The 17696-nt window shown below is 41.2% G+C and overlaps 1 protein-coding gene across 1 annotated transcript in view; it reads left to right on the top strand.

The window, feature by feature from the left end:
• Window positions 1-17696, top strand: part of pds5 (cohesin associated factor B pds5) — a 463913-nt gene that overhangs the window by 325045 nt on the left and 121172 nt on the right. Inside the window, exon 17 of the mRNA XM_067150024.2 lies at window positions 13411-13534. Within this exon, the coding sequence (XP_067006125.2) occupies window positions 13411-13534 (124 nt within the window). The remainder of the gene's footprint in view (window positions 1-13410; window positions 13535-17696) is intronic.

Here is a 17696-nt window from a genome sequence, read left to right on the forward strand (position 1 = left end):
TGAAAATAGAGATTTACAACTGAAATGCAATTTTTAAAACTCTCTTTAAAAAATTGTGAACCGAGCTCGATAGCTGCAGTCGCTTTAGTGTGGCCAGAATCCAGTATTCGGGAGATAGTGGGTTCGAACCCTACTGTCGGCGATGGTTTTCCGTGGTTTCCCATTTTCACACCAGGCAGATGCTGGGGCTGTACCTTAATTTAAGGCCACGGCCGCTTCCTAACCACTCCTAGCCCTTTCCTGTTCCATCGTTGCCATAAGACCTATCTGTGTCGGTGCGACGTAAAGCAACTTGCAAAAAAAAAAAAAAGAAAAAAGAAAAAAAAAGTGAATTATTCTATTACACTTCTGCTAAGCCTTCGCGAAACACAGGTTGCAGATCCAGTGTAGCCCAGCTAAAACGATGCCACAGCTTGTTTTACAAGATTGCCAAGATTATCTTTACAAGACCAGGCCAGTGAAAAGACGGTTGGTCTGGATTGGTGAGGTCCGGGTAGTAACCGTTGTGCTTGGGGGAGGGGAGGGGGAAGCAAAGAGAGTCTGAGGGGCATAAGCTCCCAGGATAACAGGCCTCTAGCATCCCCTCTAGAGTCTTACTAAATTGTGACAAAAATAATGTTATGGGCACATGTCACAACAATTTCAAATTATGCGGTTTTTAATTTTCAACGAGGGTGGTGGCCTTGTGGGCACACATGATGCAGGATCTATTGCAGGCAACAGAAAATAGTCTTCATGACAGCTGACCTGGCTAACCAAAGCTGGTGAATAGAAACAAATAAAATGTTTACAAATCTGACATTTATAGTGCCGTCTTCTTCTTCTTCTTCTTCTTCTTCTTCTTCTTCTTCTTCTTCTTCTTCTTCTTCTTCTTCTTCTTCTTCTTCTTCGAATCTTTTCTTTCTCAGATATGACTAATTTGGGTCTACATTTTGGTGGTTTCTCTTGGAATGTTTTGATGCTGTACACTCGGCTTCTAAATTCTTTTCTGTTGTGAATCATATCCATTGTCCACTTTCTATTGCATCTCCTTTTACCTCTTCTACCCACTTTGTCAAAGCTTTCAGTCCAGTGATGTACTTGAATATTTTCTTAGCCGTTTCACATCCATTCTTTCCAGATGCCCATAGAATTTTAGCCTTCGCTTTCACATGGTGACTGATTTTTTCAGTGCATTTGTGGAGATAATCATTTTTTCTATTACTCCACTCCCCATCAGTATTTTTCTGTGGTCCTAAAATTTTCTTTAAGATTCTCTTTTTTCAGGATCTTCAAACTCACCCTTTTTATTCATTGTCAAGCTCTCTAAAGCGTAGAGACCCTCTGACTTTACCACTGTGCTGTATTGTCTAAGTTTCGCTTTCATTCTTCTATTTAAGTAAGAATACTGCTAGGGCCAGCTTGGTGGGTCCTTGGCAAGCATAAAGGACGGAACTCTCCTCTACGCTACTCCGGTATCGTTTCACGTCTTTTTATTATATTTTCACCCAGTGAAATCAACACGATACTGCCAAATTACAACTGAAAATCCTCGAGGACATATTTCCACGTAAATTACTCATTCCCTTGTTCCTACTTTAAAGTTTTGTACTTCTAGAAACATAATTTCTAATAGTCTTTTTTGTGAAACAGATGCATGATATATCCTAAGCATTATTGCCAATTAGCCTAACTGCAGAAATTTAAGATATAGGGACTATGTAATTTACATCAATTTTATTATTTTTCAGATCAAATGTGAGAAAAATACCACATAGATCAACTAAGAAATACTGCGATGCATCTGATATGGGTACAGAAATCTGTATCAACGCAGCCTTTCTATCAGTCCACTTTGGGCAGCGACCAACAACCATTTTCTTCAGACCTATGCACTGCAATGTTGGGAGCTAATATGCCCCTGCACAAACCGGAGCATCTTCAAATTTCAACAAGTTGCTGGGAGCAATCACCAAGGTGGAGAAGAGTGGCATGCCCCTGGTGGAGTCATTTAGGATTGTGGAAGAAGTCAGGGCAAGTTTTGACTGAACCTTTGGGAAGGCAGGTGCTGTCAGCGAAATAAAATCAGATGAAGTGACTTCACTGAAGTTTTGTCCAATCATTTCTAGTGATGTTGAGAGATCTTTCTCTCAGTACAAAATCATTGTGCATGAGAGGAGAACAAGATTGTTACTGGAAAACATTGAAACGTTGCTTGTAAATTCCTTTTATAGTAATTGAGTGTGTTATTAAATTATAAGTAATTTTTTCATGCCTATTTTGTTGCCTATTTTACACGTTCATGCCTATTTTGGCTCATTTAAGAGCCTATATGCCTGCCCTTTTTTTAAACTGTTTTTAGTGCCTATAATTCTCGTCTCTAGTTATGACGAACAAGACATAACCGAGTATTTTGAATTTCTAGTGTTCTACTGCTCGTTCATAATCAAGTAACACTGGAGATTATCACTCGGCTGTTGTGGTGTGACGTTATGTTGAATCCTGCACTCGCATGCAATTACTCGTTACATTATACTCTTAAAGGCAAATATCGCCGCCATATTCTCTCTCTCTTTTTTTTATTTATTTTTTATTTAAGGTATATCACTGCTGCCAACTTAACTAGTTACATATTAAAATCACAAGACATAATCATCAACAAACTAACCTCAGTATAAGTATTAATAATGAAGGTTTCAAGTTCGGTGAGGAATGAAGGAAATACGCACTCTCTCTGTAACTACTGCAAGCTATTGATATACTGAACAGATAAACGTAAACAGATAAGTGTAAATAACAAGGATAATGGGCGCCACCTGCAAAACAATTGCAGGAATATTTAATTATGTAGAGCAACGAGCCACTCCCTCTCCCAAGGCGACGGTCATCAGGCTGACGAGGCTCCAGACTTGCTTTATAACCTTACCTGTTGCTATATAACCCCTGAAATTAAATTTGGGTAACATGCCAGGTTCAGCCTCACTCCACTGACAAAAGACTCACTTAAAGTTTGATTCCATGACTTTACTCCCAGAATAAGAACTATTATGTGACAAACACCAACAAAAATAAACACTTATGCAATCCACTTAGTGCTTGCTGTTTACATAGAGCTAATATACACAATACTACCCAACAAAATCATCTCTTCACGAGATTTATTCATTTGCCGTCTACAAAGGCAAATTACACATCATTAAACTCACCAATAAAAATAGAACATCGAATAAGAACTAATATGTGACAAACACCAACAAAAATAAACACTTATGCAATCCACTTAGTGCTTGCTGTTTACATAGAGCTAATATACACAATACTACCCAACAAAATCATCTCTTCACGAGATTTACTCGTTAGCCGTCTACAAAGGCAAATTACACATCATTAAAATCATCACTAAAAATAGAACATCATTATACTTTTAACATACCTCCAGGTAAGAGCCCCACTGCACTCCACTGTTACCATGAATCCTAATCTGGTAGAGAAAAGTACGACGACTATTTCTCTACATATGGATGCAACCTTCTTTACTAACAGCATCCCTAACCTTATTTACACTTCTTCGTCGTCTTGAATTCTTTCCAATTATTGCTGGCTGGACAGAAAGCGTTACATGTCCGGAGGCAAGCAAACAGCAAAATTCTCCATCAACTGAAGCTGCATACTCGGGTGACAAGTTCCAAACAAATACTTTCTTTTACAGAAAGTCCACTGCAAAGCCGGTCAGTCGTTGAGATTATACCATGTTCACTCCGTATCAGATACTCACGAACAATAGCAGATCGTATAGCAAACTGCGCAAATACGTCGCTCCCGCAGACCAGTACAAATGAGAAACACACAGTATCAGCATCAGAGTCAGAAACAGAATGAGAATCAGAATCAGAATAACTCGCCGCACACGCGTACACACTTATATATGCTTGCTACACGTGGTTATCGCGTCCTGAAAAGTTTACTGGTAGCACCGCTCACACCGGCACTTCTTCCCGCGTCACTCTGTCAACCCATACCTCGCTCAAAACAAAGCCCTCGCATTGGCTATCGAGTATATGATGTGACATAGACCGTCCACTCATGTATGTCCACATTGATTCACTCCAATTCTTCAACCGATACAACCTGCCGTACCCCGTGTTTTCAAGCCACTTGTTGCAACACATCCAACTGACTTCAACCGTCCTTCCCGATATAGTCGCAGTTTTCCCGGTTGCACAATCCTTACGGCTAGGCCATATTTACAGACTCTTACCCAAACGGAAATTTATACAAAATATAATGATGAACATATGCAATATTCCCTAACTATACATTCTTCTTATAATATTACGTTTTTACATGGTAAATAAACAAAATTACATGATTTTAACCTTACAAACTATATACGAAAATTTCCTAACCTAAAAACTCGGGGATCGTACATACGTACGGTTACATCTCTCATCCTCACTTAATTTGTATATTTCTGCCTTTATCTTGATATACGCGTTACTGTAACAATTCTTCAGTGTTTGCCTGGTGTAAATAATTCAGCTCCTTTCTTGAAATTTGCTATTGCTTGCTGGACTTAGGTGAAACCACACTGTAATAATACACACAAGCAAATATATTACATGTACATATGCCATAAGTCTGTAAGAATACACAAAGGCTGAGTCTGCAAACTATACCAAAGTAATGAAAAGACATGGTTACGTTACGTTGATAACGGAATTTCCTTCCATTTCAACTGACCTGATCTTTTCATAGAGGAGGTAATGGTGCTCTCCATTTTGGAGGAGTTCTTGCAGAATGTTCTTGCTTCTCATGCATCCTAATTGGATGAAATAAAACTATGTTATTAAAATGCTGGGTTTGTCATTTAACAGCAACTACCTTTTTAAATGCGTTATTTGAACATGCCATGATTCTGCTCACCTGGTATTATCCAAACAGATTTATAGTCCTACAGAAAAGGAAAATGTGCTTTGCTTATACCTGCAAATGTAAGACTACAGATTTTCATAATACGGCGGTGGCAGTACGTAAATCTCGTAAGTTACGAAGAAAAAAAACCCATGACTATATAGTGCCATCCTTGGCTGAATGGTCAGTGTTCAGGCCTTCAGTTCAGTGGGTCCCAGGTTCGATTCCCGGCCAGGTCGAGAATTTTCATCGCGTCTGATTAATTCATCTCGCTCAGGGACTGGGTGTTTGTCTTTGTCCCAACACTTTCCTCTTCATATTCAGACAGCACACAACACTACCCACCACTACAGACACACACCATAGTGATTACATTCCTCCATATAGGGTTGGCATCAGAAAGGGCATCCGGCCATAAAACAGGGCCAAATCCACATGTGCAGCATGGTTCACACCCGCAACCCTAAAGAAGTGGGAAAAGCGGTAGTAGATGTGCCAACTCTCTCGATTTAAGCAGGACACTCCTGATTTTTCATCATTCTTCCCGATCTCTCGATCGCCAGGACCGATCCCCCTTATTTTCAGAGCAGTATCAGTAATTTTCATTTTATTTTAAACTTCTGCGCATTTCCTTGTTCTATTGATGTATGGCTGGTTGATAATAGTTCTAATAATCACAAACGGATAGCAGTACGGGGCACGATGATCAACTGTGTGTTCCTCTTTGGTCTACAATACAGTCAAATACTCATCATTATCGTTAACTGACAGTATAGGGAGGCAACTGGGGTCCCGTGGGGTAGAAACCTTAAATATGCCAACAAAGAAAGTCCAAGGATTGCTAAGGTCTGCTCAAGACAAGTGCCATCCCCTCACAATAGCAGGTGTCTACAAGATCCTGTGCAGCTGCAACCCCTTGTACATAGGAACTATGAAACGCGTTGTTGCTACCTGACTGAAATAGCACAACCAACAGAGCTGGCTGGGATGAGCAGAAAGGTCATCAGTCACTAAACACTTGCTGCTAGCAGACCACAACATACAGTGCAGCAACACAAAAGTACTGTCAACTACTTTGTCTTTTCACGCCCGGCTACAAAGGGAAGCCATTGAAGTTCCAAAGCACACCAACAGCTTCAGCTATAAGGAGGAATCTGAACGGGGCAATAAAACCTGGTTTCCAGTCCTGAACACCATCCATTGTGGAGGATACAATGGCCTTGGCAGGCCAGAAAAAGCAGTGAGCAATCAGTTACCCATCTGCTAAGGCAGGTCGACCAACACCAGGCTTAACAGTGCTTCAGTCTTCGGCTGAAGAGCAGCCAGTCAGCAACCCTCTACCATGGCTGACCAATAGCTGAGCAGCACACCACAGCCTGCACTATCATTGGCCAAAGAACAGCCAATCAATGACCCTGACTACCATCATGGCAAACCGCACCCTGCACTATATATTAAGGTGGGCCATGGCCTACAAGCCCAGAAAATTCAGGCATTGTTTAAGAAGACACTTTTTTGCATGTTGCTTTATGTTGCACCGACACAGGTAGGTCTTATGGCGACGTTGGGACAGGAGTGAGCTAGAAGTGGGAAGGAAGCAGCCGTGGCCTTATTTAAGGTACAGCTCCAGCATTTGCTTGGTGTGAAAATCGAGAACAATGGAAAACTATCTTCAAGGCTGCCGGCGGTGGGGCTCGAACCCACTATCTCCTGAATACTGGATACTGGCTGCACTTAAGCGACCACAGCTATCGAGCTCGGTAAGACACATTTCAAATTCGGTGGTTAGTTACATTAAATAGGAATTTTCTGTCCACTCTCAATTACTTCAATGATCTTGAACTCTGTCCAACTCACTACTTGATGTGAAGACCAAATGACATGACTGTTGAGGTCATCTTTGCAGTAAAGAACAAGACCTCCACCCCTCTTATTGGCACGATCATAAGGATGGACATTATTGTCATTGAGGTGAACCATGCTGTTTGTTGGTATTGAGGGACACAGTCAACTATCTCAGATTGCTATCAAGTAGATGCAATTTTCATTAAATATAGCCTGAATTTTGTCCAAGTGTATGGGTAGGCTTCTTCGTCTTCTTCGTCGTCTTCTTTTTCTTCACAGTACCATATCAGGTGTCCCTGACGTTGGCAATCACTGTGGCGAATGCAGTACGATCTCTTGCTAGGTGGAAAAGTCTTTCAACACATTGAATTCCAGTCCATTCTTCGATGTTTCTAAGCCATGATGTTCACCTCCTCCTGACACCACTTCGACCCTGTATTTTGCCTTGTACAATCCGCTGTAAGATGAGGTAACGGTCATTTCTAAGGATGTGGCCAAGGTAAGAGATCTTCCGGTGTTTTAATGTTCAAACGAGTTCCCGACTTGCTCTTACCCTTTGAGTACTTCTTGGTTCGTTAGTCGTGAAACCCTCGAAATCCTGAGCATCCTACGATAGATCCACATTTCAAAGGCTTCCAAGCGTTTCACTGATATGTTCTTGAGAGTCCATGTTTCCACACCATATAGTGAATGGTCTTGTTTCAGAAGGCTGCCGGCATCAGTGGGGTGCTTCTGTTAGAACTGTATGCTTTGTCAAAGGAGGGGCCTATAATTACCTGGCAAATGACAAATGCTTGAACCAAGACAAAAAACTTACCTTGATTTCTTGATGAACTGGCCTGTTGCTTAACACAACATCGACCCACACACAAGCACACTTGTGTAGTTAACAAAATAATATTATTGAAATGAAATATCACAATGGTCTTATTGCCCCAATAATTTGCCTAGCTGCCTCATATGAACACATTTTACCGGTTGAATTAATGTGTGGCTTCTTCCATCATGTAGGCAAATGGTAATGCGACCATTCTACGCTGAAACCCTGTGCGTACCCCAGAAATCCCATGCTTTATTTGGAACTTCCTTCTCTGTGCATGTCAGAGATTCTGTGATAAGCAGCTTTGTACCTTTAAGAACTTGCTTAGCACACCAGATGCAGTTTGATTTCTGGTATCTGAGGAATGAAATAATAATTTATGATATTCACTGTTGACACTACCTCGGCTGTCGTCCTCCTCATATGGGCCGATCTATGCTGTCCATAGACAGTTGAACTTTCAGCTTGATCTTCAAAAGTTCTAATCACAGACATATAGTTAATATACTGGCAGCGTTGTATCTCGTAGCATTGGTACTAATGAAGCCAGAAACTTGCAACCACCGCCATCTTATATCACTACAGATTCACTGAAAACATATGTTACTGTGTTATTTGCAGTTTCGGTTTATGTTGTGTTTATGCACATTTTACTTTTATTTTCGGCGAACTACTGTGTAGTAGACTGGTGAATACCTGCGTAGTGTTTGGGTGTGGTTTTTCCTATTCACGAAGAGAGAACAATGAATGAACAGGAGTTTCAATACACCGATAAGTGTTCACGTGTGCTCATGTACACTTGTTGTCTTAGTTATTAATGCTATTAAATTTACTATTAAAGATGCTTAATTATGCAGAAGACGGAGATAACTTCCTTCCGATATATTGTTGGCATTAGCCCCCTTGTGATGGAGTGTGGAATAATAATAATAATAATAATAATAATAATAATAATAATATTGTCAGGTTTATTATCAAAGAATATTATTGAATATTTCTCAGGATTTGTAGTAAATATGTTCAATTCTCTACAATGTGATACTTGTAAGAAAGCAGCTATATAAAAAGAAAATCCTTATCCATTCATTTCTTTGAAGAATAGGGGCAATCTCTGTGTTCTTACGAAAGATGTTGATCATGTGTGAAAACTTAGTGAGATGTATTTTAGAGAGAATACATATTAATGGTTTAAGCTCAGTCATGAAAGGGAACATATCTAATGAAGCCACAGCTCATTTGTATGAAAAAAAATTGTTTTCAGGGTTAATTTCACATGCTTTGGTTTCAAACCCAATGGACACGCATGTTCATCACCTTATTGGCATAATTTCATCACTGTTCTTGAAAATACTTGTGAATAATGCTGTAAGAGAGTTGAATGGAAACAGATCTGACCATAGAGGAGTGAGAAAGTTTGATGTTACATGGACTATAAGATGCTGTTTTACATGAAGACGTAAACATTCCATTTTTGTGAGTAGTTCCACTTACTTTAAATATGGGTGTTGGATGTATGAAAAACAGAAGTTATTAAAAAAAAAAAAAATAAAAAAAAAAGTCCAGACATTGCATATTCAAAGAGCAAACAGCTTGACTCAATAAATGCACACACACGTATTTAAACACACACAGTTATAATCAGCTATGAATGGCCACACTTACTAATTTACTGTCTATTTTCAAATTGCCCTTCCTTATGGCGCAGCAGGTGGTCCAGCCCGTTTGTCTACCTGTGTACGCTTAACCCGTGAGGGGCCACATCTGCTCGTTTCAACCATTTCTGTTTATTTTGATCAATCCTTCGTTGAACACTGTTTATTATACTTCCTACCCCTCAGTACCTTTCATAACCCCTGCGGGTGGGGGGCGCACATATAGAATACACCCGCGGTATCCCTTGCCTGTCATAAGAGGCGACTAAAAGGGGCCCAAGGGGCTCTCAACTTGGGAGTGTGTGTTGGCGACCACAGGGTCCTTAGCTGAGTCCTGGCATTGCTTCCACTTACTTGTGCCACGCTCCTCACTTTCGTCTATCCTGTCCGACCTCCGTTGGTCAACTCTTGTTCTTTTCCGACCCCAACTGTATTAGAGTATTTGAGGCCTAGGGAGTCTTTCATTTTCACACCCTTCGTGGCCCTTGCCTTTCTTCGTCCGTTACTTCATTTTTCGAAGTGACGGACCCCTCCTCTTTTCTTCTTTTTTCTCTCTGTCTACCCTGTGTGGGTGGGGGATGCAGACGAAGAATACACCCACGGTATCCCTTGCCTGTCATGAGGGGCAACTAAAAGGGGCGACCAAAGGATGATTGTATAAGAACCATGAAACTACTTTTGATTAGTACCATCACGCAGGGAACGCCATGGGTTGCCTTTACTTGCGAGTAGTACCGCTATATCCAGGTACACAACAGGTTTATGATTAGCACCAGAGAGTGGTTCTCTGTGGGTTTCCAGTACCCATGATTAGTACCATTTTGGGAAACACAACAGGTCTGGGCGTTGTTGCCTATGATTAGTACCATTATATGAGCGACACCGTGGGTCTGCGTTGCCTCTGATTAGTACCCACTATATGAGGAACACCACGGGAATACCGGCATCCGTGATTAGTACACACAGGTGAGGAACACCATCGGTTTGCGTTGCCTATGAGTGGCACCATTATGTGAGAAACGCCATCGGTCTGCGTTACCTGTACGACGTACAATACTTGTGAGTAGTACCATCATGTGTGGAACACCGTGAGTCTACGCTACTTTTGATTAGTACCCCAATATAACAAATACCATGGTTCGACTTCACTAGCGACAAGTACCATTGTGAGGGGGCCATTGACCTGTATTTTGGACCCCTTTAGACAACAAGCATCCTTGATTCAGGATTGTACTTTAGAAATGGTCCCTTGGTCAGTAATACTATTTTTATGATGGATTTTGGGTCGGATCCACAGATTGTTTTAACTTTCATACCCATCCATTCATTCTTCATGACATTATTTTATTTTGGTCAGTGGATGTTTTTGAACTTTTAATGTGTCATTTCATTTCGTACCATCAGGGGCCGATGACCTAGATGTTAGGCCCCTTTAAACAGCAAGCAGCATCATCATTAGTACCTTTCATTGGATTTGTCCACACTTCTGTCACACCACTGTTATCCCTCTCTACTACTTCAGTGAGTGACAAGCTGGTTATCCGGTCGTTTCGTTCGCACGCGACTCCTCCTGTCTCCGTTCTATTCAACCATACGCGACTCATGGTATAGACTTATTTATAATGCAGAAAGTACACTGTTATCATTCATTGTTGAGTAGAGGTAGAAGGAGCATTGTCTAGATGTGTGTTAATTGAAATTAAACGTCATTTTAAAAAGTATTTTCCATAAACAGAACTTGAATTTTTATTTTCAATTTTATCAACAAAAGGCAATCTCATTAATATAATTATTATGTTAAAAAGTGTTTGTGTTTAAATAGTATTATCTTATATTACTGTAACAAATGGCATATTAAGTAAGCGTTTCGTATTTTATTGAATTCCAGTCGAAATGGCCGTACACGATTCCTGAAGTTACACTCGGCACACGACCCCTTGCAGGTTAATCTGCAAGTCCAGTCACATACAGTAGCTGTGTGTAGACCGCTGGATCTGAACACAGCGCTATGGTCCACTGGACACATGGCGACTGTTCAATGGTTCAACTCCACAGACAGTCCAGTAATTAACAGAGTCACATGCACCGAACAGCTCAACAGTATTGAGCAGCCGGACGATACAGCAGCAAACATTATCACAGGTCCATTATCCTCGCACTCATGACAGCAGGACGATACAACAGCGAACATAAAGTTTCCTTGCTGATTCATGGCGATCCTCAATCCACAGAGACATACTACCATACAGTACTCTCAGGTAGTACACATCTTCCGTTCCGCCGTCTCCAGCCCATCTACTCACTGGTCTCATCGACACCACAATGATAGTGCCTGGTTCAGACCTTGGTGGGACACTAGCGACAGCCAACACCTCTGTCGTTCTCAGCCCAGCCACTGAATCCCAAAACACAGGGTCTCACACCAACTCCACCTCAGAGCCCTACTATCACTCAAGAGTCCAGCACTGACTGACTGTCCATGGCTAGCCTCCCTTTTTATAGCTCGGGTGATTTCAGATAGAATTTTCGCGAGGTTGCTAGAGGCAGAACATTCCCTTTGAATCCCCAAGAAACTTGCAAGTAAGCTGGTCGACGAGAACAGTACGCGGAAAAGCTGGGCCCACCCCACAAGCTGGGAGATCCCAGGTCGTGTGAGTCTCCAGCCCCTTCCTGGAAGTACCGAAAAGGGCTACCATGGAGCTGTCACGTAACCTTATCATCAAAAGCATAACCAAAACCACCACATACCGGAATATACAGGGTGAAGCGAAATTCGCGCACTCGGGCATCGCAGCGAGACTCCTCACATGCCAGCAATAAAAAAATGTCTCTCGCAAAAGTTTGTTCTGTGAGTATATCCGGCAGAAAAAGAACGTTGAAGAGTGGCAATCTGGCAACACTGTAACAACATGTAGGGTAACTACCTCTGTCAGCATGTACTAGTCGTGCTGTACAGTTGTTGCAGTGGATAGAGTGTTGGGTTAGCATGCAGGAGGTCAAGGGTTCGATCCTGGGTTGAGGCGCACTTTTTTTTATTCGCTAATTTCCATCGGACATTACATACTGTAATACAGTAAGACACCGTTTCATAGGTCACATGTATCCTACATTTACAACATTTTGTAACACATCTAGTAGATAAGTGGTGCGAAGAAATTCACGCTCACGATGTGGAAAAGGCGTCTTTCAAAGCTGACCAATGAAAACGAATGTTCGTGCATTGCTAGGGTCATAGTATGTAAGTGCAAATGGTTTCTAGAGGACCCGCTGCAATCGCTGTTGACGATTAAGATGCCAGATACCATTCCACCTGGACTACATTTACGAAATAAAAAACATACGCCTCAAACCAGGATCGAACCCCTCGACCTCCTGCATGCTAACCCAAAACTCTATCCACTGCACCACCTGTACAGCACGACTAATGCATGCTGACAGAGGTGGTTGCCCTAAATGTGATTACAGTGTTGCCAGATTGCCACTCATCAACGTCCTTTTTCTCCCGGATATACTCGTAGGACGAACTTTTGCAAGAGACATTTTTTTATTGCTGGCATGTGAGGATTGAAATAATAAATATGGTAGTTCAACCTATTCAATACAAGTAAATAAGAGATGTAGAGATTACATTCTTATTTAATTAAAAGTGGAAATGGTACCGGTTTCCACCCCAGTCTGGGTCATCATCAGCCGATTATAACTCGAAAAACAATGCATAAGTTAGAAAGAAGTTAACGGTCAAGTCCACACAATATCAGTTGAAGAGGCAATATAAAAATGTAATCTCTACATCTCTTATTTACTTGTGTTGAATAGGTTGAACTACCATATTTATTATTTCAATTTAACTGTGATACTTTTCAATACGGAACAATGAAATTTTTATCTTTAAAGGTGTGTGAGGAGTCGCACTATGATGCCCGAGTGCGCAAATTTTGCTTCACCCTGTATAAAGGCACTCGTTCTTGAACTCTTGATGTTAGAAGTGACTTAAGAAGTATGAACGATGGTTATAGATATCAATTTTCAGATACATCAAAAAATAATAGTCATGTAGAAATTCTTTTGAAATTGAAAGAGGCCTAATGGGGTTGAAACATGTTCCTATTGTTATTTTTCTTAAAGTTCCTTTTAATGTATGGTTGTTCTTATTTATATTATTGTCATCAGTTTGTCTGAGGTTCCATAACTCTGTTGTTTCAGCAAAGCGGAGATGGCATGGCTTCGGTTAGCAGCAGGCTGTGCAATGCTCAAGATCTGTGAGCAAAAGGGGGTTGGGGACCAGTTTAACGCAGAACAGTTCTATAATTTATCTACGCTTATGACGGTTAGTATAACTTTTGGTAATATTTTGCTGATAAATTATTTTTTACTAGTGCTATTCTGTTTGTTATTTTACCTTCCAGAGGGCGCAGCAAATGTTGTTGCTTCAGTGGGCATGCAGGCTATGCTTCTAGCCCACTTAAAATAGCAATATTTCCATTGTTGTGGCACAAAATAAACATTTCTTTTCAATTCCTTATTTTAAATATATTGCTTTTGGATAACAAACACTTAAAATGTTACTATAAACTTCAAATTTGGGCAAAATAATTTTAACTTGGAAAGTGACAATAATAAACATGTTTTTACAGTAAAGTTCTACAATAAATGTAATCTTTTTATATATTTACACATTGATTTGTTATAATCTATCACTACAAATCACAATTCAGTAAAACTTGCCATTAGCAGAACTTTATGAACCAGAAAACTGTCCATATCTGAACATTTTCTCTGTCCTATGAATTTTGGTGTAATATTCTTCTGAGTTTACGTGTATTTAGCGGAACCTGTATGACATGGAAACAGAATGAAAGCAACTTACGTCATGCTTGCTACAGCTGCTAAATACCTTCATAGCCATGTGGAGACATCTGTAACCTTCATTTGGAATCCTATTTATGTGTTTCCTTATATTAATACTTAGGTACTGAAGTAATCTCCAAGACTTTGTTACCCCATCAGTACTGTAATTAATACTGAGAGGACTTCTCCTCTTGGTGAAACTTACAACTTGACTTTTCAGTCCACTTACCATTATACCATTGTCTGCTGACCACCTCGTAACTTTGCTGAGGTGTTTTTGCAGTCGCTCACAATCTTGTAACTTATTTATTACTCCATGCAGTATAATATCATCTGCAAAAAGCCTTATCTGTGATTCCAGTAAATGAAATGAAATGCCGTATGGCTTTTAGTGCCGGGATATCCCAGGATGGGTCCGGCTCGCCAGGTGCAGGTCTTTCTATTTGACACCCGTAGGTGACCTGCGCGTCGTGATGAGGATGAAATGATGATGAAGACAACACATACACCCAGCCCCCGTGCCATTGGAATTAACCAATTAAGGTTAAAATCCCCGACCCGGCCGGGAATCGAACCCGGGACCCTCTGAACCGAAGGCCAGTACGCTGACCGTTCAGCCAGCGAGTCGGACTGTGATTCCAGTGATTTACTCGTATTATTTGTCCCTTTGAAGTCCGACTCCTTGGCTGAATAGTCAGCTTTGAGGCCTTCGGTTCAGAGGGTGCCGGGTTTGATTCCCGGTCGGGTTGGGTATTTTAATTGCGTGTAATTAATTCTTCTGGCTCAGGGGCGGGTATTCATCCTAACACCGTCTTCATTATTCAGACAAAGCATCATACTACCAACCACCACAGAAACACTCAGTAGTGATAACATCAGGAAGGGCATCCGATGTCGGCGGCGGCCAATACTCGTGTCAGAGTTTTCGTTTCTAGCCTGCACCCCGTAATCCTTAGTCCACACAATGAAGGTGGCTTATCAGACCAATTCTTGCATAAAACATGCGGCCACACATGTTGCATCCGATGGAAGGTGGGGGATGTGGCAGTGTTTGACGTAGCTTCTTTCTCTGGCGAATTTCCTCTTCCTGTCTTTGACGTTCGTGCTCAAACTGTGCAACTGCAGCTCAGATGGTAGCATGCCAGTGAGGGCGATCCAATGCGAGAGTATGCACAGTATTTGGGTTTATATCTGCGTTTCTCATGGTCTGCTTAAGTTGGTCTTCATATCGCTTCAGAGGAGCACCACGAGTCCTCTTGCCAGTGCTGAGTTCACCGTACAGGATTTGCCGAGGGAGTCTCCTGTCACTCATACGATGGATATGGCCTGCCCATCTAAGCCGATGACCAATGATGGTGGCTTTGATACTGTTCAGCTTTGCTTTCTTGAGAACTGCTATTTTAATTATATAGTCGTCCCATTTGATGTTCATCATGGATTTAAGTTTTTGTTGTTGAAAGCGTTCCAGTTTCTTGATGTACCAGCGATATAGGGTCCAGGTTTCACACCCATAGAGTAACATAGAAATAACAACAGTTTGGTACACCATTATTTTCATGTGGATACTTAGATCTTTTTTCTGGAATACACGATATGAGAGACGTCCAAAGGCCAAATGGGCAGCCTGTATTCTGTTTTGCGCCTCCTTCTCAGAGGTACAATGCATTGCGAGAATACTCCCCAGGTACAACAAGTGCTCCACCCTTTCCGGAGCTGTGCCAGATATGGTGATATCAAACTCGTGGGGGGGTGGTTACAGGAGCAGGCTGAGTAAGCACTTTGGTCTTCTGAATGTTGATAGTCAGGCCAAAATGTTCATAAACTCTGTTGAAGCAGATGACATTGTTGAAGCTTTTCTGGTGTGTGGGCTGGAGAAGCATTGTCATCTGCATATTGCAATTCTGTGACCCGGTTTGAATAGGTTAATCCTTTGGCATGAAATCTGGCCTAGTTGAAGAGCCTCCACTAATACTGATATCTAATTTCCACACCTGTGTTGTTTGCAGGCGTTGTCTCATAAAGCATAGCTGCCAGATAAGGGCGAAAAGTGTACGTGCAAGTACACTTCTTTGCTAGAGTCCATTTGTGATTGGAAATTCTTCTGCGATATCATTCTGATACATTACCTTACCAACCATACCATAATGGAGAGCTTCGATCAGATCAACAAAATGCTCCGGGCATCCAAAATGCCTCAAAACCATTCACATAGCATTATGAGGAACCGTATCAAAGGCCTTTTTAAGGTCATAGAACACTAAGACCAAAGGTGTCGTTTGTTCTCTCCACTTCTCCTGGAGTTGTCTTGGCACAGAAAATCATGTCAGTTGTACTACGCGAGGCACAAAACCCACACTGAGATTCAGGCAGTAACCTCTCAGAAATATTCTGAAGTCGATTCAGTAAGATTCTATCAAAGATTTTTCCAGCTGTGGAGAGTAGGGATATACCGCGGTAGTTTCCACAGATACTGCGATCACCTTTCTTGAAGATTGTAACTATTCTGGAGTTTTTCACGGTAGCAGGAACATATTTGGTTTCCCAGATTAGAAGAATCAGATAGAAAAGCCTGGTTTTTAGAGGCGAGCCTCCACTTTGAATGAGTTCCAGAGGAATGTTGTCTGTTCCTGGAGCCTTCTCTGTTTTCCTTCTGCTGAGAGCTTTGATAAACTCTTGGAAGGTTGGAGGAGTTGGGGAGTATGGCGAAGAACTTGTTGAAGAAAATCTTCAGCAGCAGCAGAACTACGGTTCAAGAGTGAGCTGGAGTGCTCTTTCTATCGTTTAAAGATGTTCCTGGCTGTCTGTAAGAATGGTATTATCAACAGCTTTCAGAGTTCCTGATGATGAGCGGAAAGGACCATACAGTTCTTTCAGTCCTGCGTAAAAGTTCTGTAGGCCCCTGATATCTGAGAATTTCTGAAGTTCCTTTGTTTTTTGCTGCTACCAGTATTTCTTTATTTCCCTGATTCTGAGTGACACTTCTGTTTTAGCTCTTGAAAATGCATTTTATTCTCTAGAGAAATCTCTCAGAAATAACCTTTCTTGAGAAATGTCTTTCATTTAGTTTGTGAGATCTTGAGAAACGCATAGATAGGCATTCCATTTAGTCTTGATGAGGTTCAAGATTTCTTCATTGTTATTATCAAACCACTCCTGTCTCTTCCTTTCCTCATAGCCAGTGACTTCCTGTGCAGACTCTGTAATGATATTTTGAAGTATGGTCCATTCACATTCTACATCCTTTGTGTTGATTGGATTGAGAATGAGTTGTTCTAGAACAGAGCTTTGGTATTCTGTGGCAACACTATCAAGTTGAAGCTTAGAGGTGCTGAACTTATTCCTTGTTGGATTGGTGAAGTGGGTTCATGGCTTTTTATGGATGGTAATCCTGAATCGAATAAGCAGTTTATGATCTGTCCAACAGTCATCAAGATTCGGGGCTGTTTTTGTGATTAGGACATCATTCTTGTCGCACTGTCGGGTGATGCACACAATCTATTATGTGCAGATTTTTAGAGCGTGGGTGCATCCATGTGGTCGTGAAGCGATTTGGCAATTTGAATTGGGTATTGGTGATACAGAGCTCATGGTCAGCACATGGGCCAAGAAGTAATAGACCGTTAGCATTGCAGTTCCCAATT

Source organism: Anabrus simplex, chromosome 6, assembly GCF_040414725.1.
Source record: "Anabrus simplex isolate iqAnaSimp1 chromosome 6, ASM4041472v1, whole genome shotgun sequence".
NCBI classification, from domain to species: Eukaryota; Metazoa; Arthropoda; class Insecta; order Orthoptera; family Tettigoniidae; genus Anabrus; species Anabrus simplex.